General features: G+C 36.3%; 1 protein-coding gene across 1 annotated transcript in view; it reads left to right on the forward strand.

The window, feature by feature from the left end:
• The window catches only part of LOC110028422 (spermatogenesis-associated protein 20), a 75,190-nt gene that overhangs the window by 38,200 nt on the left and 11,856 nt on the right, over positions 1-25,134 (forward strand). The window contains exons 5-9 of the mRNA XM_020730256.1: positions 2,690-2,931; positions 3,583-3,846; positions 3,934-4,044; positions 23,567-23,791; positions 23,865-24,068. Of these exons, the coding sequence (XP_020585915.1) occupies positions 2,690-2,931; positions 3,583-3,846; positions 3,934-4,044; positions 23,567-23,791; positions 23,865-24,068 (1,046 nt within the window). The remainder of the gene's footprint in view (positions 1-2,689; positions 2,932-3,582; positions 3,847-3,933; positions 4,045-23,566; positions 23,792-23,864; positions 24,069-25,134) is intronic.

The following is a 25,134-nucleotide window of genomic DNA, read 5'->3' on the forward strand; positions in this document are numbered from 1 at the left end:
CCCGGTTACGTGCCCCTCAACACGTGTCGGTGGGTCCAAAGTAGATGTCTCGCGCTGCAGGGGTCAATACGTGCATCAAGCAACGTTTCTTAGTGCTCGAACGGACATCATACACTCGTGACATCAAAAATTGATGCCAACATCGATCAAACTAAATTCTCACCAGTTCTTATCATAACTTGTAGAATCAATACTTAGTGAGTAATGAACCAGACTAACTAAATCGCTACAAATATACTTAATACATTTCATTCATAAATCATTAACAAACATATCCTCGAAAGCATGAAAATCAGATATCTAAACATGTATATATCTATGCAGAGGTGCTGAATCCAATTTAATAAAAATGCGTACCCAAAAGTATGTTCAAACGCCCAAAATTATGAAATATAAAAGCTGTACAAGTCACACAGCAATACTTGCCCCAGTGGTCGTTAACCCTTCTTGAAATTCAACAACATAAAGTGATTAATAACGAGCTCATTGAAATAATTCAGGTTAAAATAAGATTTTATAGACGAAAAAAAAAACTGCATGCTCATATGTAATTCATTTACATGTCCACAAAACATTACACATATTATAAATGTGTAAAACATGAAAAGAAAGGGCATGTAATACAGATAATCATAATTGTTCTATAAAATATGTATTTTATCAATTAGTGCGTAATCATAAACATATTCAGAAGATTCATAAATGTAATCACAGAAATGCCACTTTTAATTATATAGACCTCAACTACTCTCATATTATGTCATGTCATTGGGTCGTCATCTAGCTCGAAGGCCACGATAACTATTGGTAAAAATTGGGCCTCCTAATATAACAACTATCAATAACTCCCTTGGTACCAACAGTTTCTTACGTTCCATCGTCGTCTAATCCCAACGGTTCCTAAAGTTTCATCACAGTCTGAATATCAAGAGTCGGGAATCTCATCTTTTCCTATCATCCATATTTGCAAGTATTCATATAATAGCTTACTTATAACATCACTTGTGATATTTCTTAAAGCATAATTCCTGTAACAAGTTTTTATCATTGTATTCATATAATAGCTCACCCTGTTGCAGATCATATAATCTAGTTTCAATATCAAAAAACTTTGAGGTTTTGTCAACACTTGAATAGATTTCTCGTGGCATCTCAGATTTTTTTCCGTTTTATGCAAAAGGAAGTTTTCTCTAATATCCATGGTCATGAAGTTGACGAACCATGATATGACCATGTGATCTTCAATCTTGCATGTCCGATATTTAGGATCAGTAATCTCTGGTACAAGATTTTTCTCGGTGAGATGATTAACTTTTCTTTTATCACATATGTACATAAACACAGATTGTGATCATTGGAGGAAATTGTTGCCTTGTAGTTTGTGATTGGTGATGCAAAAAGAGATTTCATATGCTGTAAAACCAAACATCCTAGGCTTAGGTTCAAAAGTAAATTCTGAAAAAAAAAGAAATAGTTTTCATGTTGTATTTGGTCATTATAATGATTTACTCCGAAAAGAGATATTCTCTCATCGACACAGGATTTTTACTAGAAAGAGATATTGTCTGTCACCAACATAGGATTTCTACTAGAGTGAGAAATTACTTATCGCTAACACAGGTTTTTTGCTTGAGTGAAAAACGTCTATCGAACACAGGATTTACACTCAGAAGTGAAATTGTCTATCGCTAACATAGGACATGCATTGGAGATACAAAATCGGGTTTCGGGGTCTCTATGATTTCTTCTTGAGATTAAAAAAATCGGCCGTCGAGGTATCTCTATGATTTCCTGCTGGAAAGAGAAAATCGAACGTGGAGGTCTCTATGATTTCTAATAGAGAGAAAATCGGTCGTGGGGTCTCCCTGTGATTTCCGTTAGGAGAAAATCGAATTTCATAGTCTCTACGATTTCCACCAAAGAGAAAAAATAGGTTGTCGATGCATCCCGAACTTGAGTCCCTAGCTTGGTGCAGGTCTGGGTTGCAGAGCCTGAGCTGAGTAGCAGTTTTGGGCTGCTGAACTGCTGGACAGAGAAATTTCCATTTGTTTACTGCTTGGAGGAGACCTCCACTTTTGCCTGGATGAAACCACACTGCTGCCTATGGGAGACCGCTGCTGTTGCTTGGAGAAGACTGCAATTGCTGCCTTGAGAAGGCCGCTGTTGTTGCCTTGGAGAGTCTGGCTGAAAGAACGGAGGAATTCTGACAACTACAGGGAAGATTCTGTCTGCTCAACGGCTGTTGGAGAGGCTCCGGTGGTTTAAAGAAGAACTTAGGTTTGCTTCCTTGCTCTGATATCAAGTAGATTTTTGGGAGGTATAAACTTTCTAATTTTCTCAAGCAAATAACAAATATATCTACAACTCAGCCTAATCCTCATACAATTGGAGGGAAAATCAAATAATCATGATAAAAAAGAAAAGAAATAAAAACATAATAATGAATAATTAAGGGAGGATAATTTCTCCACCTCAGATCTATTAATGGACCCACGATTCCTTTATTTTCTGTTTTTATTTCGTAATAAACAATTAATTTTGGCAATTTTATTGTTTCTTGATGAAGAAAAATCATTGTTTTGGAGATGCTTTTATTGAAACTTGCGATTTAATCTTGTTTGTTCAAGTGTTTATGTTTTTTTAGCAGTTATTATCTTTTTCTTTTTTAAAATTTTACTTCACCATTCAGTTCCACATTTTGAGAAGATGCTATATGATCAAGGGCAGCTTGCAAATGTCTACCTGGACACTTTTACAGTTACGAAGGATGCATTTTACTCTTCTGTAGCCCGTGATATTCTTGATTATCTAAGGAGAGACATGATTGGGGAAGAGGGTGAGATTTTTTCAGCTGAGGATGCTGACAGTACTGAGAATGATGGTTCCACCAAAAAGAAAGAAGGGGCCTTTTATGTCTGGACAAGTAAAGAGGTAAGATAATGTAATTGCAATTTAACCTTGCATTACTGTTATCATTCACTTTCTCTCATATAAGAACAATGCAAATGTGGCAAATTTCTTCAAATTCCATCTACAGGTTCTTCATTTTGGATTTTTTTGAAGATTTACATACATACCACTCAAATTCTTATGTATTTACATATCTAACACCTAAAATTCAATTTTTTACATATATGCAATCTTTACTATGCATGACAAGGTGTATTTCGCTTTTTAAATGTTAAAATATTGATTTTTTAGATGTGATATGAAAATTTTGGGTGGTATAAATGTAAAAAAAATACTTAGGGTGTTAGATATGCAAATCCGTAGGACTTGGGTGGCATGTATGTCTATGCCCTCTTTTTTCTGTATTTCTTTCTTACCACCTAATAAGCTCAAACCCATAGTTTTCTTCCACGTGGATCATATTCAATTGTCGACATCTTGTTAGAATTCAGATTTAATTTCTAAGCATGGTTTTTATATAATAACAAAGCATAATTTTTATTTTTATTTTGAATGCTCCTTTCTCAAAATAAACGTTTAAGTTTATTTTGAAAGCAGTGCTGCAGTCGGATTAGCTTCATTTTTCACTTGGTTAATTTGTATTTATGATATTTATTTAACTTGCTCTTCTAGGTTGAAGAGATACTGGGAGATGATGCAGATTTGTTCAAGACGCATTATTATGTCAAAACTTCTGGAAATTGTGATCTTTCTAGGATGAGTGATCCCCACAACGAGTTTAAAGGAAAAAATGTACTTTTCGAAAGGAAAGATGTTCTTTTCAAGGCATCAAAATTAGGTATGTCAGCTTATGAGTATGCTCAAACTCTTGGGATTTGCAGGAAAAAACTTTTTGATGCACGCTATCGTCGACCTAGGCCACATCTAGATGATAAGGTACTGCCCTTACTTTATTTTAATGATGTTCTCTTTTTTTTTTTAATTTAATCTAAAAAACTCCTTACGAGCTGAATTGTTCTTTAGGTTATTGTTTCATGGAATGGGCTTGCAATTTCTTCCTTTGCAAGAGCTTCAAAAATTCTTGAGGCCGAACCAGAAGAAACAAAATTCCATTTCCCTGTATCGGGATGCAATGTAAGATTGCTTTTTCTTTTTTTTAACTCGTACATACCTGTATCTGCTGAGATTTTAACTTAAAACCTTGTGGTTAGAGAAAAAAGCTATCAAGCACTAGGCTGAGTGGTTTGCACATAGTTTTTTTAGTTGTTAATATTGTCCTAAAGCTATGTGTGTTTATTAAATGCAACAAAGAGAATTAAGGGTAAAATTCATATAAACTATTCTTTTATGGAAGAGCATTGTACAGTGCGAAGTATGTTTAGTGAGACAAATCAAGGACACATTTTTTTTAATCATAACTAAAATTCATTAATAAAGTAAAAGCGTACGAGAGCTGTAGGGAATTACAAGGAAGAACAAACTCACCAAAACAAATGAAAGCCCGAAAACAAATTGAGATCAAACAAGTTGAGTGATATAATAAAATGGATAATAATTAAAGACAGCAAACACATAAAGGAATAAAGCTAAATACAAAAAAAAGGCTTCACAACAGATTTGCAACGCCTAGAAAGAGTGTTGGATCAAAAGAGCGTTAAAAGCTCATACAAAAAACTTGACGGCTAAACAATGATATAAGGAGGATCAAGTTCCATGTACTCAGGCATCAATGTACTGAATGTCTTCATAGACTATTATTTTGTCAATCAACACCAAATTGTCTATTTCATAACAAGCATCAAATAAAGGAATCCAATAAATAGTCCCAAAGTAAAATATTGATGTCCATCTTCTCCTTGAGCTGCCACTTGCATAATGAGTTCATCTCCTTGTTGTTGATGTAAGCAAAATTTACTTGCACCCCCTCAAATGATGCGGGGCCATAGCCAGCTAAAATGAAGTCATATAAAATGAAGGTTAAGATGACAAAAAATAACAAAGTTGAAAGGGATGAACTTTTCTGAGATTGATAATTTTCCACCATGATATTGTATCCCAGAGAATGTCATTTGATGAAAGTTATGAGCAAATCTGAATTAGGTTAAGACCCACACCAAAGAATACATAAAGTATGAAAAATGAAGGACATAATGAAGTCGAGTAAGTTGAAGTATGGACCAAAGGAGCCATCCATGAATTGAAACTCAAGCCGGAAATAGTGTCGGCTATCAGCACCACAAGAAGGGGAGGGCATCCAACGTCAAGCAAAATCAATGATTTGGTGTAGCACATGCAGCCATAAATCCAAAACCAATACCCTCAGGAGGTTTTAGTTAGCAGAAAGCGTAGACCCATATTGAGAAGGTTAGTCCTAAAAGGGCTACAAATGGAATACTTTACAGCTTAATAAACCAGCCGGTGCTAAATCATTTCTTAGGAGTAACTTACCCAACTACGGCAGCAACAAAAACAAAATGAAGAGTGCTGAGTTGTTTTCAAGAGGAATGAATAAGAACTCAGACTCTACTTCAAGAGGTTTCCAGGGACAAGAGAAGCAAAACAACCACCATACATATGGGAAGGGCAGACATTGGTATAGAGGAAATATACAATAACTACCAACCTTTCATGATCATTGACTGTAGCATCAAAATTAAAGCTTTGTATCGATTGTGACCCTGTTTAGAGTTCATCTTTGGAAGAGCCCATAGCAATAACATCTTTAATATCTTCAAAATGAGAGCAACAAAGACATTAATGAGGGAATTAAATGTCTTTTTTCTGTAATAGAGTATCCACTGGAAGTAGTACTTTAAATCCTCCATCAAAGCACTGAATATGAAATAGATGTAGCTTGTTGCCAAATCGATTGAAAGAATAGTCGAACGGTCCTATTTAACCCTAATATGATCCCATTCATATTTATAAATAAAAGAGCTAAAAGGAGCGATCTAAGGAAGATTTTGTCCTCCAAAGTATTATTTAAAGGAACATATTTAATACTATCTACAATACGTACAAGAAGCAAGACATTAAGTTGAGGAATATTCCAGCCATCGTTAATGATAAAATCAGAGGCCTTGATAGTAGAAGTGGAAAGTTTGTCAAGTAAAGAATCAATAGACCCCATGCCCAGCCCAATCATCTTGACAAAAAAAGAACAACATTTGCCAATATCATATTGAATATGAACCTCAATTGCCCATTTGATTTTGTACATCCTTTTCCAAATGGAAGAGCTATTAGGCTTATAGGAGATATTTGGCCTTCATGAAAGAGGTCCATAAACTATCACCTTGTCTGAAGGATCGCCATAATTTATATTACTATGTAAGGGTTAGGTCGACTAAGGTTTTTCAGTCAAGTCTACCTTCATTGTAAGGATCGCAACCAGAATCTCAAGATGGCCAGTGAAGTTTTTTTATGGGTTGAATTAGAGCCCCAAAAGAACTTGTTGAAAGTTATTTCAATCCTATTTATAACATCAAAGTGGGATCGAAAATGTGAATAGCATAAATAAGTGGAGAGCAGAGAACATTTGTAATGAGAGTAAGCCTTCTTCCCTTCGACAAGAGCTTGTAATCTCAAGTAGAAAGCTTGTTCTGAGTGGAGTTTATAAGATCATCAAAAAGAAAAATTTTCTCATTACATTTGTAAAGAGGTGTTCCGAAATGCTGAAGGGGGAGGGTATGTTGTTTAAAGCTAATGGAAGCAACAATGGCATTACTCATCTTACAATAAATATTTTTATTTGGTGCAAAGGAACTTTTCTGGTTATTGATCGGAAGGCCACTTTCCAATTCAAAATGAGTGGGAAATTCTCTTAATTTATTGACCACATCTAGCGAGCCATCACTAAATGTGATAACATCATTAGCAAAGCATAGGATAGCTAGATATCTATATCCCATCTAAATTATGAAATCAATTATTATTCTAGTCTTGAAATAAGTGATGAAGACCTCAGGAAAGATAACTGGCAGAAATTATAAACAACATGGGAGATATGAGATTACCTTGTATTAGATCTTTCGAGGATTTAAAGATCCCATACGACTTGCCATTGATAAGAATGGAAAACCAAACATTCTCAATGTAGTTTTTAAGTTTATAATAGTATCACTTATACCAAATAACTAAAGAACCCTATGAAGGAAACCACAATTAAGATTATCATAAGTCTGGAAATATTAAGTTAAAAATTAATGTTGTGTCCACAAACTTTAAGCTGTAAGTCATGAAGAAATCAAGAGACAAAACAACATTCTCAATGATATTTCTATCCTTAAAATAATCTATTTATATAGTTAGAGATACTTTTTTGTATTATGGAATTGGAGGTCAATCTGTTGGATAAAATCTTAGTTGAAATTTTGTTAAGGGAGGTGCAAAGGATAATAGGTTTAATATTGCTCAAAGCTTTTGAGCTTTGACCTCGTAATGCTTGGTTTTAATTCTCTATGATGCAAGCATTACATTTCGTAGCGGAATTAATCAAGCTTTTAGAAGGAGTCGAGAGTAGAAGCCAAGCGAGAAGGAGAAGGAAATTGAAGGGAACCTTCAAGAGTGATCTTGAGAGGCTTGTCGTTGAGAGAAGACGCACGACGTGTGAAGAAGCAAAGAATCTAGGCTAGAGAAAGAGCAAGATGAACGACTTTGGCCACGAGTGCGAGTGTGCCTAAGGGATGTTCGATGTGGATGTAGAAAGCTAAGCAAAGAGGCAGAGGCAGAGCTTTTGGCATAATGTGCGCTTACGAGCAGTGCAAGAGGATACATACAGGGATCCAAATGCAGAATCGACGCCAATGTCACAAACATTTTGTTCTCTTCAGGATGAGATAATTTTTTAAATGTGATTTTGATTTTTTTGATAATAACTAAAATAATAATAATAATAGTAATAATAATTAATAAATAAATTAAACAAATATTCAGAAGAAAAATAAATGAGGGATTTAATATTTTGTTGTAATAATTTTGAAAATAATAATAATAAAATATCTAAATAGTAATTAAATGTATGAAATATGTTATGAATTAATTTGAAAACTTTAAATGTTAATGACTTCATAGTGAGAATTAAATATATTAAAAGTTAATCTTAATATTATATAGAAATTGTTAAAATTATAAATTTAATTGATAAAAGTTTTAAATATTAATAAGAATAATCATGATTAAATTCTGACAATATTTAATATTAAAGTAACAATAGATAAATAATAATACTATTTGTACAAATAGATTAAATAATATAAAATAAAAATACAATTTATATTAAAGATAAAATTAAATTAAATTAATTATAAATAGTAAAATTAAATTAATTATAAATAGTAAAATTAAATTATAATAAATTAACAAGAATATTTTTACATGCATGATTATGGGTATTGTATTGGAGAAAAGATCTACTTAAAGACAAGAATTTTTTGAGCTCGAGGTTTTTGTTCTTACTTTTAATTTATGATAGTATTTTGTTTTTTCTCTACCATTTTACGCACACTTATTAAATAAAACCTCAGATTTTATTTTGATTTATTCTCTTTTTATTGGCCATATCATTCTGAATGTTATATTTTCTTATAATAATGATTATGATACATTATTAAGGATATAGAGATTATATTGGATAGAATGAGATGAGCATGTGAATGATATGAACTATATAGAATGTTTGCATGTGTCTGTTGGCTTGTAATAAGTAATTTTGAGAAATTTGATAAAATTTTTGGCGACATAATATGTACCTCAATTTTCTCACCTCTCAGATTTCAACCAAGTTATTTTTATAAAATTCTACGCGTCAAATCAAACAATTTAATATATAATACCATACATAAATTATAAATAGATTGAAAGATATAAACATTTGAAGTTATAAGCATAATTAAATTAGTTAACCTTAATTATCCTAAATCTCACCCTAATCTCATCGTCACTGTAGCTAACCGACCTAATCCCTGCATTATAATCATCGAATAGGGCTATAGTCCGTCCCGAGCTCTCGGATTTCTCCTCCCCTCTCCCATTACTCCACCTCTCTCGGTTTCGTTCGCTCAGCCTCCCTCCCTTTTGGTTTCGCTTGACAGAAGGTCCAGGGAGGAGGCGAGCGACTCGCACAAAGCCAGATGGCATGTTAGGGCTTTGAGATTAAATCAGTAAGCGACAATTCCTATTTCAAGTTATTTGAGGCATTCTTTTTCTTTATCGCATTTTCATTTTGAGATTTTTCACAAATTGTGCATATTTTTAGTTTTCAATAGCCGTCGGAGGCGTTGATCTTGTGCCAAAAATGTCGTAAGTTGTTTGTGAGTTTTCATAAAGATTTTAACGCGAAATCTGGGAAAGGGAAGGGGTGTTTGAGAAAATAGAAAGACGAGAATAAGATTTTGCAGCTTCAGAGAAGGGTTGAGCTGTCTAGAAGCCGTTTAATATATGTTTTGATAAATCAATGATATTTTGAGCTAAATTATCTAATGAATTAATATATTATGAATTCCTACTTTGTTTAAAATTTATGGTTGGTTATCTGAGGCGACAAGTTAAAGGCAAGCGTGTAGAAGATTGTCGTAGGATGACTCCATAAATTTCAGGTTATTGGGCTCAATAAAAGTCACCGCAACCTCCACTAGCTATCGAAGATTAAGGTACTGAGTTGAGTAATTATATTTCTCAACTTTAGTAATTGCCTTTATTTTAGAATATATGTTGTTTTATATGTATTATTTAGTTCAGTTAGATTTATATTGCAGTAAATTCTTCATATTGTTAGATAAGAAAGATATGCATGATATGCATAGTAGGAAAAGATGTGCATGCATAAAAGATATGCATGAAATTAATGATGTTTAGATGAACATCATATGTAAAACATGTAAGATAGGCATATAGGAATGATACGCATGATTTAAGTAAGAGATATGCATGAGAAAGATATTTGAATGATATAAAAAATATGCATGATAAATAGTTGCACAACAGAGAAATATGCATGTTAGTTGGTTGCATAGAAATATTTCAAAGTAAATATATTTATGAAAAATGAAATAATTTATATATGAATGATTCGCTGTGCATGTTCAGAAGAGGATTTCAGCCCCTAATGGTATAGACAGGGGACACTAGTGTACCTGCGTGTGTAGAGTTTTTTACCTTCTCAGACAATTGTGATAGTTCGTTAATCGTTTTGTCGAGATAATATCGGTCAAGGGCGAGTAGACCAGAGTTTATATTTTTAGACAATTGTGATGTTTATATTGCTAACCGTTGTGTCGACAAGATAATATCGGTCAGGGGCAGGTAAGGGTCTATCCACTCTAGAGAATTGTGATGTGTAGATCGCTAATCGTTGTGCCGATGAGAGTCACGGGGCAATATTGGTCAAGAATGTGTAAGGTATTGTTGATAGTGATCCTCACAGAGACAAAAATATATATAAAAAGTATACAATAAAAGTGGAGCATGTAAAGGGATATATGTAAAGTATATAGGGTCACATAGGCAAGTGCTTAAAAAGGCAAGTGCTTAAAAAATAAAGTATATAGGGTCACATAGGCAAGTGCTTAAAAAATAGCTTGTATATGACTACATTGGGGCAATTCAGAGGCAGAACCAGCCTCTTCATTGAGAGGGGTCAAACTGCCCCTAGACCCAATGTGAGAGGGGCTAGGGCAATGAAGGACAAAGTGATATCTCAAGAGAGACAAAATTTCAGAAGAGGGAAAAGACCAAATTCCTCTCTTATATAAGTAAAAATCTGAATTTTAGGGGGGGGAGGGGCAATTGCTTCCCAAGACCTTATCTGATCCACCCCTGGGGCAATTGATGAAATACATGTGAATGCTCGTGTTTCTAAAGATGAGAAGTAGTTTACATCGGAAGATGCGGTTCGCTGACTCAAAAGATTATAGTGGTTTGTTACTTGTGTTTCATGTTTGTCATAACTGAATAAAGAAGTGTGTATGATAGTCATATATTCAAATTTTCAACATGATCCACGAAGAATATAATTCTCCTATGTGGTCTCAAAATACTTTTAAATTGCACATAAAGTAGTTAATTCTTTAGGAATACTATTTAATTTTTACATTTTGCTTGATTGAACAGGAAAGTACCTTGTGGATGTCAGGTATCCCATGCACATGATTTTTTTGAAACCATTTCTTGAAACAAAATATCATATACCCAACTTTGAAAGAAACAGTCAAGTTGTTAGTTGTAGAAAGGAAATATTTAAGAAGCGACGCTCCACTTTAAGTCTTGTAATCGAGAGGGCTTTTGGAGTTTGGAATAAAGAAGGATTATTCTAAGGGACATGCCTACGTATCCATGTAGCAAACAAGTCAAAATAGTGGAAGCAATAATGACATTACATAAGTATATAGGATGACATTCTTCAAAGCGTGAAATTAAATTTAATAATTTGGAGACAAATCATGCATATGTTCTACATGAAGCTTATGAGTACAGGATTGGTCAGTCAATAATGGATACCGAAGATGTTGAGGATCACCCGACTTAGGATGGTGAAGGTATTGATATTATGATTTAGCTAAGATAACATATTAGAAATACTTTAATTGATGAGAGAGACATGTATTCCTTGTTATTTCTATTGTGTACTTTGGACATTTACTTTTGCTTGAATCTTTTTCATCTCTGTCTTTATATATTTCATCAATGCTTTGTGAATTGTGTCATTTTGTATTATCCAAAAAAATGTTGAATTATATGTTATGTTATTGCGTTAAAATTTGATTTTGTGTTATTTATTTATTTATTTTTCTTGAGGTATTTGATGAGTCATATGATATTAGTGGTTCTTCTAGATGGTTTTTATGTTGCTTTGTTTTTCGACATATATGAGTTTGGTAATAAAAGCTTAAAGACAACCAAGGTCTCCTTTTTATGGGTCTTACACTTTCGTATAGTAGTTGATTATGTATTTCTTTTTGTTGACTCTAAACCTTAAATTTTTTCATTTACTTATTCTATTGCACATATACTCCAGTTTTTTTATTAAGCATTTAGCTTTGCATTCTCGGTAAATATGAGCTCAAGTATTTCAAATGTTTATAGAGTTCTGCACTGCAATTATGATATGCAATGTTCCAAATTTACTTCAATACAAATACTAATTATAGAAGAAATTTTTATAAAGTGTCCCAAGAATAGAACACCTGGCGACTGTAAACTTTCTGAACGGGCTGATGATAGTGAGGAATCCACTTCAGATAGTGATCTTGCCTTAAAAGAAGTTTTGGAAAGAAAATTATATAGAAAAATTGATCTTTTGGATTTGAAAGAAAATGTTATAAAAATATTACATGTTATTATAATTTTTATTATCGTGTTATTATGTGTTAGCTAATATATTAGCTTGATGTAGTAGAATAATACACTTGATTTTTTTTTAAAACTGTTAAAATTTATTTTTGTTGTTTTGTTTGAATTATTCTTGAAACTGTAAACTTATGGCTAATATGTATACATAAGGGTAACTATCTTTTTTTCCTTAGAAACAGCTACAACACAACAGATCATTTAAACAGACGCACTGCTTCCCCATCAACAGTTTCCTAATAGCAACCTATCCTAATAACAGCCGATCAGGTTCATATTCAATAAACTACAGCTGCCCCAAACAGACCCTTAATTTAATAAAGTTTCTCAACCATCAATTAGCAATGATTTAATTAAATAATGATAACTTATATTTTGATAATTAAATTAAAAATAAAAACACTAATAAAATTCTGTTAACTAATATCATTTATTAAGATTAAGTTAATTTCTTGATTAACACATATATTAGTGTTAATTTGTTTGATTGAAATATTTTATTAATTCCATTTTGTCAATAAATTTTAATAAGTTGAGATTAATACTTAATTAATTATTGATTAATAGTTTCTAAAATAATTGATTATAATAAATTCTATTTGATCAAATCATATCTCAAAGAATATAGTTATTTAAATTATTTTTTAATTAATTAAAATTCTTCATCAATACTAATTTAAATTTTTAATTATTTTATCCAATTTAATCATTATAATTAATATATTATTTGTAATAAAAAATTGTCCTCTTTTTGTCACTAGTTTCATTCCTCAAATTCCCAAAACCCACAAGAAAGAAGCAAAGTTGCTAAAGGTGCTTGTTGGAGAAGTTATTGATGTGAGCAATGGTTTGTAAAGAAGAAGAGTTGTTTGTGAGACTTATGAATTTAATTTAAATCCATGCAATGCTAGGATTTACTTAATATGAGTGACGCGGGGCTCTGTGGAGACCGACTGGATTGGCCGACCCTTGGAGTGGGCCCCACCACCCCTCCTTCCTTCCCTTGCTTTTTTTTCTTCCTCTTCATATTTTCTTCCTAGGCTTTCCTACTTTAAATCCTTCCTGAAAACCTAGATTTTGATTTTATTCTTTTTCTTTAATTTAGAACCTTTGCATTAAATTTAATATTTGATTTTATTTCTTGCCCTATTTTTTGAGATTTGATTTTATTCTATTTCTTATTTTAGTGTTTTTAATTGAATCAAGTTTCTTTTATAAATAGGAGTCGTGTCTAGGGTAAAGGGCGTCTTGGTTTTGAAATCTGAATTCAGTTTTGCCCGAATATTTTCCTATCTGAGGTAGTGTTTATATTCGCGTTCCCACTGTTATTCTCTGTCCCACAGGTAGATGCCTTCCCAGCTCTTCTAGTTTCTAGCTAGCCGCCCTATGCCTTCTTGTTGTCCTCCCAAACAGTAGGCCTGCAGCTTCTTTACATGTAGTATCGCACCTTCCCCCCTTCCTAGGTATTCCATCAGCCAACCACCAGCTCCCCGGAGTTCTCCATTAGGTTGCCGCCCCTGGACCTGTACCCTATTGTTGCCAGTTCCGCACAACCTCCTGTAGGCTGCCGCAGCTTCTTGTTGCCTTGCTAGTCCGCTAGCAGCCCACCTTCCAGTTTCTCTACAAGTCGTCGCAACACCCATCTCCTCTCACACAGCATGCCACCGTTTCCAGTCACCTTCCGCCCTTCTCCATCGTCTTCCCTAGCGCCTCCGGCCCTTCTTCACCGTCTTCCTGCAGTCTGCCGCTCCTTTGCCACCTCCCTCACAGCAAGTGACTGCCACTTCCGGCCAGTCCCAGTTCCTCCAGCCACTGCCTTCGCTCCTCGGCTTTCGGTCTCCATTTGAGCCTTCGCTCCTCGGCTTTCGACCGCCCTTTGAGCCTTCCCTTCTTTAATCCGGCCTCCCGATGTACCTCCGCTCCTCGGTTCTGCCTCCCTTCGTGCCTTCGTTCCTCGGCTCCGACGTCCGCGTCAGTACCACCATTCACGACTCCTCTCCTCATCGAGCTCGTGTCTTTTATTGTTGAGTCTTGTTGTATTATTTGCTTTATGTGATTTCTGTTATGTAGCGTCTTCTTTCTTTTTGAGTCCATCTTGTAATTGTCTTTTAAGCTATTAATAAGATTCGTGTCTTGTGTCGTGTTTTGGGTTTACTTCGGTATCATTTGGTATTAGAGCTAGCCCAACCCTAGAATCTTAAAATTTTCTAGCATCCGCAACCCTCCCCAAACCAAAATTTTTTTACCCCCTTCCCATCGCTCGCTTCCTCTTTGTCTCCTCTTTCTTTTAGCCTCTTCTATTCCTCCACTCTCATTAACTTCCCAAACTATCAACTATGCTCCCAGGAGAAACGGAGGACCCCATGCGTGATGCACTAGCCGTCTACAATTGGCCGATCTAGATGATGGGACACAAGTTGACTTACAAAGTCAACACGAAGACAGGGACGATGACCTCAATCCATTCCACGGGGAAGATGTGAGTGATGAAGAATACCGTCCATGTCATTTGTCATTCAGTACCAGAGGAGACCATGAGAAGAACCTCGAGACCACCGTGACTTCAGCATGAAAATAGATCTCCCCGAATTTGATGGTTGTATGGACCCAAATGAATTCCTTGACTGGCTAAGAGTAGTCAAATGAACTTTCGAATACAAGGAGATACCTCAAGATAAACGAGTCAAGTTAGCAGCTCTTAAACTGAAAAAGCATGCCTCGTTATGGTGGGGCAACTTGAAACGTCAACGAATGAGGGACAACAACGACAAAATCACGAAGTGGAATAAAATGACGAAAGCACTCCTGCGAAAATACCTGTCACCACACTACGGTCAAGATATGTTCCTGAAGCTCCACAACTTTACCTCACAGAGAGATGTTTGTAGTTGAATTCATAGCCAAATTCGATTAATTACAAATCAAGTGCAACTTGGTCGAACAAGAGTAGCATACATCTGCCGCTACCTCGGAGGCCTGAAGTCTGCCATTAGCAATGTGTTGTACCAACATCCACAACAATTAGTTTTCTCTAAGTAACGTTGCAACTTGGTCGAACAAGAGTAGCATACATCTGCCGTTACCTCGGAGGCCTGAAGTCTGTCATTAGCAATGTGTTGTACCAGCATCCACAACAATTAGTTTTCTCTAAGTAACGTCCAAACCTTAGCCCTGAATGTTAGAAGGTAACAAAAGCAGGCCAGATCGCAATCTTTCTTCCGACAGCAATCCTCATAAAAGTCAACCACAAAAACTACACCAACCGACAAAGTCATGCCAGGAACAGGGAAACCAGCATCTTGAAATGCAAAAACTGATTCAAGCAGCAAGAAACCCGAAAAAGGTAGCTCTTCAGGGCCAATGCCAACCAGAAAATGTTTTAGATGCCATCATTTCAGCCACATCGCCTCCAACTGTCCCACAAGCTGAATTGTTTTTTTAATAGACCAAAGTGTCATCGAAGAAAGCGAGGATGAGGAACCAGAAAAAGATATCAGTGAAGCACATCAGCTCTCAGAGCATGAAGGTGAGTTACTAGTCATATGACAAGTCTTACAATCCGAACAAGTCCGGGATCAGTCATGGCTCCTACACAGCATCTTTCGCACAATATGTGCAATTAAAGGGAAAGTTTGCAGCTTGATAATCGACAACGACAGTTGTGAAAATGTCGTATCAACACTCATGGTGACAAAACTATAATTACCCACGCAAGAATATCCCCAACCCTATTCCCTCACTTGGCTGAAAAAAGAGAATGAAATCTGTGTGGATCAATAATGCCTTGTTGATTTCTAGATAGGTAAGCAATTAAAGGAAGAAGTATGACGTGACGTCGTTCCCATGGACGCATGCCATATTCTACTTGGATGACTTTGGCAATACGACCGCAAAGCTCACCATGCGGGTTTAAAAACACATACTCATTCAAGAAAGATGGCAAACTTATCATATTACTACCAAGTAAAGACGCATGAGGAATCAACAACACCGAGGAGACAGTCGTTCCAAGAGCCACATTCATGCATTCAGTTTGAGATGCACAGATAACACTAGCCCTAATTCTACTCGAGAGATCCGAGGAAGAAAACTTATTACCGGTACGCCTACATCCTCTACTACAAGACTTCTAGGACGTCATGAGAGATAGTCTATCAGAGGGACTACCACCACTAAGGGACATCCAGTATGCTATAGACCTTCTACCGGGATCTGTCCTACGAAATCAACCTGCTTACAGGCTAAGGTCAACAAAATACGAGGAACTACAACGACAAGTGCAATATCTCGTCAGCAGAGGGTTAGTTAGAGAAGTACAAGTCCGTGCACAGTGACCGCCCTAATGGTACCCAAAAAAGATGGAACATGGAGGATGTGTATCGACAGCAAATCCATCAACAAAATCACAAGCAAATATCGGTTCGCAATACCTTGACTAGACGATCTCCTAGACCAGTTACACAAAGCCACTCTGTTCTCAAAGATCGATTTATGCAATGGACACCATTAGATACGGATGAGACCAAGCGACGAATGGAAGACCGCATTTAAAACACAGGATAGACTTTACGAGTGGACATTCATGCCTTTTGGTCTTTCAAATGCACCCGAAAACCTTCATGTGATTAATGAATCAGATATTTCGCAACCTCATCGTAAAATTTGTCATCATCTACTTTGACGATATACTAATATATAATCATTCTAAAGAGGAGCATGTACAACACTTGATAGAGGTCTTCAAAGTACTTCGGAATGAGAAATTATGTGCCCATCCAAAGAAATGTACTTTCATGATAAATCAAGTATGTTTTTTGGGTTATATTGTGTCCAGCGCATGCATTCAAATGAACCCGGCAAAAATCGAAGTCATCATAAGTTGGACCACACAGAGCTCAGATTGTTTTTGGGGTTAGCCTCGCACCGAACTTTAAAAAGCAAAGAGTTCACTTGGCTAAACACCCCACAGACTAGCTTCGACACACTCGAAGAGAAAGTAACTCAAGCACCCGTTTTAGCCATATTAGAACTCCACACAATTGTTCGAAGTAAAATGTGATGCATCAAGCGTCAGAATGGGGGCCGTACTGAGCTAGGATGCTCACCCCACCGCCTGTTTCAGCGAGAAACTCAACGAGTCCACTACCTACTAACAAGTGAGTTCACCTTATTTACAGATCTTGAAGCCCTGAAATTTTTGAACGGCCAGAGTAAAGTTGAAAGCTTGCACTTCAGTTGTGTAGAATTTTTGGCGTCATTCAATTTTGTACTTAAACACAAAGCTAGGAGTCAGAACCGTGTCGCGGATGCACTATGCAAACGTCGCTCATTAATCACTTCAATGCAATCAAGCATCATAGGATTCAAGATCATCTAAGTCCTATACTCGGCAGACGTAGACTTCAAAGATATTTGGGGATAATGTCAGGAAAAGTCAACAAAGCAATACTACCAAACTGAGGGATACTTGTTTCACCACAATAAACTATGCATTCCTAAATGCTCCCTGAGAGAAGCAATTATATAAGAGAACCATAATGGAGGCCTCACAAAACATTTCGGCAGAGACAAAGCTCTCACTCTCGTCAATGAGCACTTCTTCTAGCCTCGACTAACAAGGGATGACGAGTGACACAATCGACAATGCAGGATTTGTCATTTGGCAAAAACAAAAGGGTAAAATACAAGGTTGTATACCCCATTATCTGTACCAGAAGCACCCTGGGTGGATGTCAGCATGAACTTCATACTGGGCCCTCCCAAGGCACAAGGAACAAAGATTTGTCAGGGTTATCGTGGATCGATTTTTTAAAATAACACATTTCGTACCCTGTCACCGCACACTCGACGCCTCACATATCACTGACCTATACTTCAGAGAAATTGTCAGCTTACACGGGATCCCCAAAACTATTACTTCTGATAGGGATGTTAAATTTCAGAGCCACTTCTAGCATACTTTATGGGGAAAGTTAGGCATCAAGATCTAATTCAGTTCGAAAGCTCATCCACAAACTAACAGTTTGACAGAAGTAGTAAACAAAATCCTAGGAAACCTACTGAAATGTTTTGTGGGAAAGAATATCAAACAATGTGATCTCATTCTCGCCCAAGCCGAATTCGCCTACAACAGATCTACGAATCAGACAACAGGACGCAATCCATTTGAGATTTTCTATGGCCGCAATCACCTCACACCGCTGGATCTAGCTCCATTCCTACCACCGTTAGAAGTCAGCCAAGATGCTATATAATGGGCTCACGAATTCCAACAAATACATGACGAGATTGGAAAAGAGATTGCTAGATAAAACATAAAATAGTAGGTACAAGTAAACAAATCAAGGAAAAGGTGACATTCAAAGAGAGCGATCTCGTCTGGATCTGGTTGAAAAGGAATTATTCCTAATAAGAGCTTTCGGAAAACTGAAGCCTAGAGGATCTCGTCTGGATCTGGTTGAAAAGGAATTATTCCAAGAGCTTTCGGAAAACTGAAGCCTAGAGCAGATAAACCTTTCAGAATTCTGCGAAAACTCAACGACAACGCTTACAAGATTAACTTACCTAGGGAATACAACATTTCAACCACATTCAATTTTGCAGATCTTACTCCCCTGGAGCTACGCCCTGTTGCTTCTAGTTCCGCACAACCTTTTGTAAGCTACCGTAGCTTCCTGTCGCCTTCCCAGTCCGTTGGCAACCCACCCTGCAGCTTTCCTGCAGTTCATCGTAGCACATGTTGCCTGTCACACACTAGGCCACCGTCTCTCCTAGGCTTCCCCAGCGACTCAAGCCCTTCTTCGTCGTCTTCCTGCAACTCGGAACCCTTTTGCCATCTCCTTCACGATAGGTGGCCGCCACTTGCCGATCCCAGAGCCTCTGCCATTTCTTCCACTTCTCAACTTCGGTCGTCCTTGTGCCTCCATTCCTCGGCTATGGCCGCCCGACGTGCCTCCACTCCTCGACTTCGGGCCTTCCTTCGTGCTTTCGCCCGTCAGCTTTGGCCGCCCAAAGTACCTTCGCTCCTTGGCTTCTGGCCGCCCTTCATGCCTTCTGCTCCTCGACTTTGGCCGCCTGACGTACCTCCACTCCTCGGCTTCCGGCCGCCCTTCATGCCTCTGATCTTTGGCTCTGGCCGCCTGACATATATTCGCTCCTCGGCTCCGACCGACATGCCAGTACACAGTTCAGGACTCCTCTCCTCGTCGAGCTCGTGTGTCTTTTATTGTTGAGTCTTGTTGTATTGTTTGCTTTATGTGATTTCTGTTCCGTAGCATCTTCTTTCTTTTTGAGTACATGTTGTAATTGTCTTTTAAGTTATTAATAAAATTTGTGCCTTGTGTCGTGGTTTAGGTTAACTCCAGTATCAATGAGATTTAACGCAAATTATTGGAGAAATAGGATTTAAGATAATGTAAGATTTAAAGTTGTCATGATGGTTGTTTGGCAGGATTCACGTTAAATATTGTTTAAAGGCTGCTTAATTCTTGCTACCAAATACTCGCTAAGACTGACATTCCGGCTTGCATTGGAACGTTCTTTTCTATCTTGCCATCCTGGAGTTCCCCTTCTTTCTCCCGCATTGGCTGGTATTAGGATCTTGGTTGATCCTTTTGGTGGGTTACCCTATCTTACCCCAATGACTCCTTACTATATAGTAATTTTTCTCACATCACCTTCTTTGGATTCTACACTTTTAGTTGCAAATGTGGTTGGTGAGTTGAATAGCTTGAGCGTTCCTTCCTCAACTTTGCAAATGTGTTGGTGAGCTGAATAGCTTGAGCGTTCCTACCTCCACTTAAAGCAATCACTTTCTCTATTTTTCCATCAAGATAAAACTTCTCATAAGAATCCATCCTTTTGTCAAAGCAAACATACTTAATCTTTACAACGGAGATCTCTAAGCTTACTAGGCCTCTTTGTTTTTTCTGTTGTTGTTAAATTTTATAGGGCTGTCCCAATATAAAGATTATTAAAAAAAAAATCTCTAACTTAAAATTGCTTGATGGCCATTCTATTGGGCGCATTTACCCTCAATATGTCATTATTAGACTCTCTTTAGAAGCATACTACACAAAGCTTTTCAAAAAGGCCCTATTAAGATTATCCACTTGTAACCTCATTTTTTATTCTTGAGGAACTTCTTTTTACTCTAGTATGGATTGCATTTTCTAGACTTCGTTTAAACTATTTAAAGTTATCTACTCTATATTTTTTGGCTTCTATCTTTGGCAAGCCTTTGCAACTGGATAGTTCTACTGCTCGACATTCAAGGCTATCTGTGGACAATTTGATGTCATTTTTTAATAAGAGAAGAAAACGTTGATTGAGTCCTAACTTGTGGTTATTGGTAGAGGGTTGAATTTGAAAGAATTTCCATATATTATTCTTTGTGCAAGATTTTTGTGCCTAATTTAGTTAAATGTTCGAAGGCACATCAACAGTTGAGAAAAATCTAATAATCAAGCATAAAAGGTACAATAAAATGATATCCTTTACCATTTTACTGGCAACTCCTTCGTGATATATAAGTCCACGATTTGAACTTGAAATTACTTTTTTTTTTATTTTTGCCAATTACTAGAAGCTCTTGTGCCTATGCTAGCAATTATATGCATCACTATAGTGCTTGGGCCACCTATTATTGCAACGTCTCACACCATTCAATTTGTAAATATGGCAACAATCATGATGCTTTCCAGCATTATGATTTAGTGAGAGCACCTAGAGTGTTTATTGTTTGATAGATAGGATATTTTAAATTCTATTCACTAAGAGTGATAAGAATCTAAAAAAATGTATCCATATTCCTTTGTTTTCATAAGGCTTCATACAAGGAATGTTGTGCAATATCATTGTTAGCCTATCCCTAGTTTTTGAGGTTGGTTTCTATAAGTTCTTATTCTCAAATTGTTATCAAATCTATTGATGCGGGCGTTTGGGATAGAACAAAACTCGTGGGCGCACAGGGACCGGTTCGGTCTAGGCATCCAAGGGGCCAGCCGACCCTTCCAGGCATTGAAGTGTCACCCAATGATAGTGAGGCCCACTCCTAGTTATCCTAGGACTATTTATGTGTTTTCGTCTGTGTATAGTTTTTTCTTTTTTCTTTTCTTTTTTTGTGTTTGTTTTGGGACCGGCATCTTTATTTTCCCTTCTAGGGTTGTAGCCAAGGGTCCAAGTAGTTCTCCAGCTGTTTTTTTTGCTCCCGATGTGGTGATTATCCTTCCTCCACCCTTCCCATCCTTCCCGCCTCCCTCCCTTGCTGAAGCCACTCATAACAGTCGTTTTCCTGCTGTTTTTCTGCAGTTCTGGCCACCACCCATTACCTTCCCCCTCCACCTTTGCTACCGCCACCCCCAAACTGCCGGTATCCTTGCTGCCATCACTCACAATCTCCTTTTTCTTGCCACCGCCACCCCGGGACAGTGAGCCTTTGCTGTACCTTCTACTTCCTCCCCAACCGCCTGCTGTTGCCAGCTTGGACAGCAAGCCTCTTTGCTGTCCAGTTGTTCCTCACCTCTCCTCGCTGCTGCCGCTTGCCTAAAACAGCCACCTGTTGTGTATCCCCCTTTCCATTTGTTGCCGCCACCTTCCAACCTACCTAACTGGCACAGCTCTGCCCTGGATCCACCCCGATCTGTTGTTGTTTGTTGGATTTGCTGAAATTTCAACTGTCCGTTTGTTTTGGTGTAATCTCTTAGTTGAAGTTGGCAATAATATTTGTTTGCCACTGTTTTTTGGATTAAATCCGGTAGCATCTATTGTACACAAATATTATCATACAAGTTCTATCTATGTTAACTTAGGTTTATCCCTTTCCTTCTTTTACATTTGTTTTCTTTATTACGTCGTTTTAATGCATTTTCACCCTTCTCCATTTCCAACACACCTAAATTTCTTTTTACTGCTGTATCTTAAAGAAGTGCTACTCATATGTTACCTCTCATATAATCATATTAAAAAGTATTATGAGTTGGAAACAGCTTTAAACACTGAAAGTGCTCCTAAGGAGATGAGAACACAGATTTAATGAAGTAGTTAATCATTCCTGGACACATGCGGGCCAGTAAAATGTACCTAGGAAGGAGATTAATTATGTAAATCACAAAACATGTGGCTAAAATATGTGTGGGCATTTCAAAAACAAAATTGGCTGATGTCTTTTTTTTTGCCTATGTGTACCATTCTTGGGCTCTTTGTTAGGATTTCACTTGATACTCTAGTCAAGTTAAGCACAAACTTTAAAATAAATGATTTTATGATTGACACTTTAGCCATATATTTTAAATAAAATGAAGTTTCAATTTTCTCATAAAACTTGTTATTTTGGATAACATTCAGTTAAAATTTAAAACTTTTCAAATGAAATCATCTCTTTAAGCTTCTATAATACAACAGTTAGGATGAGCGTGAATGATTGATGGGTTGGGAGCTACAGTTGTGGTTTGTTGGGACGAGAAAAATTATAGCCTTTTGATAGAAAACTGGAGGTTAGTAAGTGAGAAGAATAGGTAACGAATAATAGAATTTAATTTTTTTTTCTAATGAGTGCTATTTTGATGCCATGATTATATCAACTCTGAAAAGGTCCCTTTTGAGGAATTTTTAAGTGGATAACTTTTTTTTATTAGTTAAATCTCCCTTATTTTTTATTTCTCGTGTTATAATCATTTTTATTTATCTAGAGATATTTTGGGCTTTTCTTTCATGGTGAGCTTATGTCTATTTGGGCTAAGGGAAGTGTTTTTCTTGTGCCCCATTTATTTTTGTGTAGATATATCGCTTCTTTATTGTGAATCTAATCCTCTTATATGTTGATATATACTTATTTTAGCCAAATCATATAATTTTTGACAATTTTTGTTGGTGCTTAGTCACTAAGTTATTTTTCTGAGTGTTCATTATATTTGCTCCTAATAGTTGCTTTTGTATTGAAGTTGCATATTTCTCAACACTCTACCCCCTGCAGGTTTTATTGCCAAGGACTGGTGAATTCCGCTTTCTTTTTTGTCATAATCTATATTCTTATGGGAATTATATAAGATATTACATTCTACAATTAAATACACTATCTGATACTATTCATCACCTACCCTGTGGAATATTCAATATCCACCGAGTTTAACACACCTTCTTATTCTATGTTCCTTGTCACAACAAATTTTTTTTTTGGCGGGGGAGATTGAACGGTTATAGCATAATCCACTCTTATACTCTTTTACTTAAAAGTTTTTAGATATTTTCTGTTTTCATTTTATTTTCTATCGCATATAACATCATTTTGTAATGGTTTAAGTAATATGTACAGCCAAATGATTATCTGGAGGCTGCGGAAAAAGCAGCACTTTTCATCAAGAACAAACTCTATGATTTCCACACAAAAAGGCTGCAACATAGCTTCCGAAATGTTCCATCAAGTGCACCTGGTTTCTTAGATGATTATGCTTTTTTAATCTCAGCTTTGCTGGATCTTTATGAATGTAGTGGTGGAATCAACTGGTTGGCCTGGGCAATAGAACTGCAAGCTACTCAGGTAGGCTAACCAATAAGATTGTTTCTTTAAGCACTCTGTGGCTTTGTATTTCATTGAAGGTAACATTCTACAGGATGAGCTATTTCTGGACACTGAAGGTGGAGGTTATTTCAATACTTCAGGCGAAAACCCTTCTGTCTTGCTTCGAGTGAAAGAGGATTATGATGGAGCAGAGCCATCTGGAAGCTCAATTTCAGCTATCAACCTCATTCGACTTTCCTCCATGTTTGCTGGTGGCATGTCAGAGTATTACAAACGGAATGCAGAGCATCTTCTGGTATTACTTGATTTTAGTTGTCTAAATATCAAAGTTTGATGTTAAACTCTTAACTTTGCACTGGTTAATACTTTTTCGTTGCTGATCAGCTATAAACTTCCATGACCCTTCCATCCAACAATGTTTATATCTTATGATGTTTTCTTGTTTAAGTTCTTGTTTTGGATTAATGATCTTCTATTTCATGTTATGGGTAGCATTCTGTAGGAAGTAAATTCAAATCGTCATCAATAAATGATACTATCATGCCACATTTATATCAAATTTCTGGCCATGGGAGCAACTCTTACAACTATGAACCTCTGAAAGAATATACAGGATTCAAGAAGTCCTCATCATAACTGTAGAAAAATAGGTTTGGGGAGAAATAATCCATTGATTCATATTATTCACATGCATGATACATACATATATATATATATATATATATATATATATATATATAAATAATACATCCTAATTTATAAACTTACCAAATATATTTAACCTAACTTAGGAAAGGAAATAATTCTGAAATAAAAAAATAAAATAACATAGAATTAGAAGGCAATAAGATTGTTTCTTAAGTTGTCTCAATCAAATCGTCCAAGATCTTCTCGGATTTCTTTCAGAATCTTCTCAGTTATCTTCACCCACATAAGCTGGGTTGTAAATATTATAAAGGCCAAGCTTGGTATTAAATTCTGAGAAGGTACTTAAAGGAAATTTTTTAGTGACGACATTAGTAATTTGTTGGTATGTTGGGATGTAGCGTAGTTGTATAATTCCCCCATTAACCTTTTCATAGATCAAGTGTTTCTCAACTTCAATATGCTTGGCCTTGTCTTTTGATTTACATGATTTTTGACAATACTGACAGCTGCTTGACTTTCACAAAACACTTGTATAGCTCTATTGAAGGTACCTCTTAAGTCCTTAAACAATTTCTTAATCCAAATCTCTTCACAGATTCCTAAGGGTAGTGCTCAACTTAATTTGATTATGCACTGCTTATAGAAACAACCGTTTGCTTCTTACTTCTCCATGTCACCAAATTTCTCCATACATAGGAGCAGTAACCTGTGGT

Source organism: Phalaenopsis equestris, unplaced genomic scaffold, assembly GCF_001263595.1.
Source record: "Phalaenopsis equestris unplaced genomic scaffold, ASM126359v1 Scaffold000002, whole genome shotgun sequence".
Classification (NCBI taxonomy): domain Eukaryota; kingdom Viridiplantae; phylum Streptophyta; class Magnoliopsida; order Asparagales; family Orchidaceae; genus Phalaenopsis; species Phalaenopsis equestris.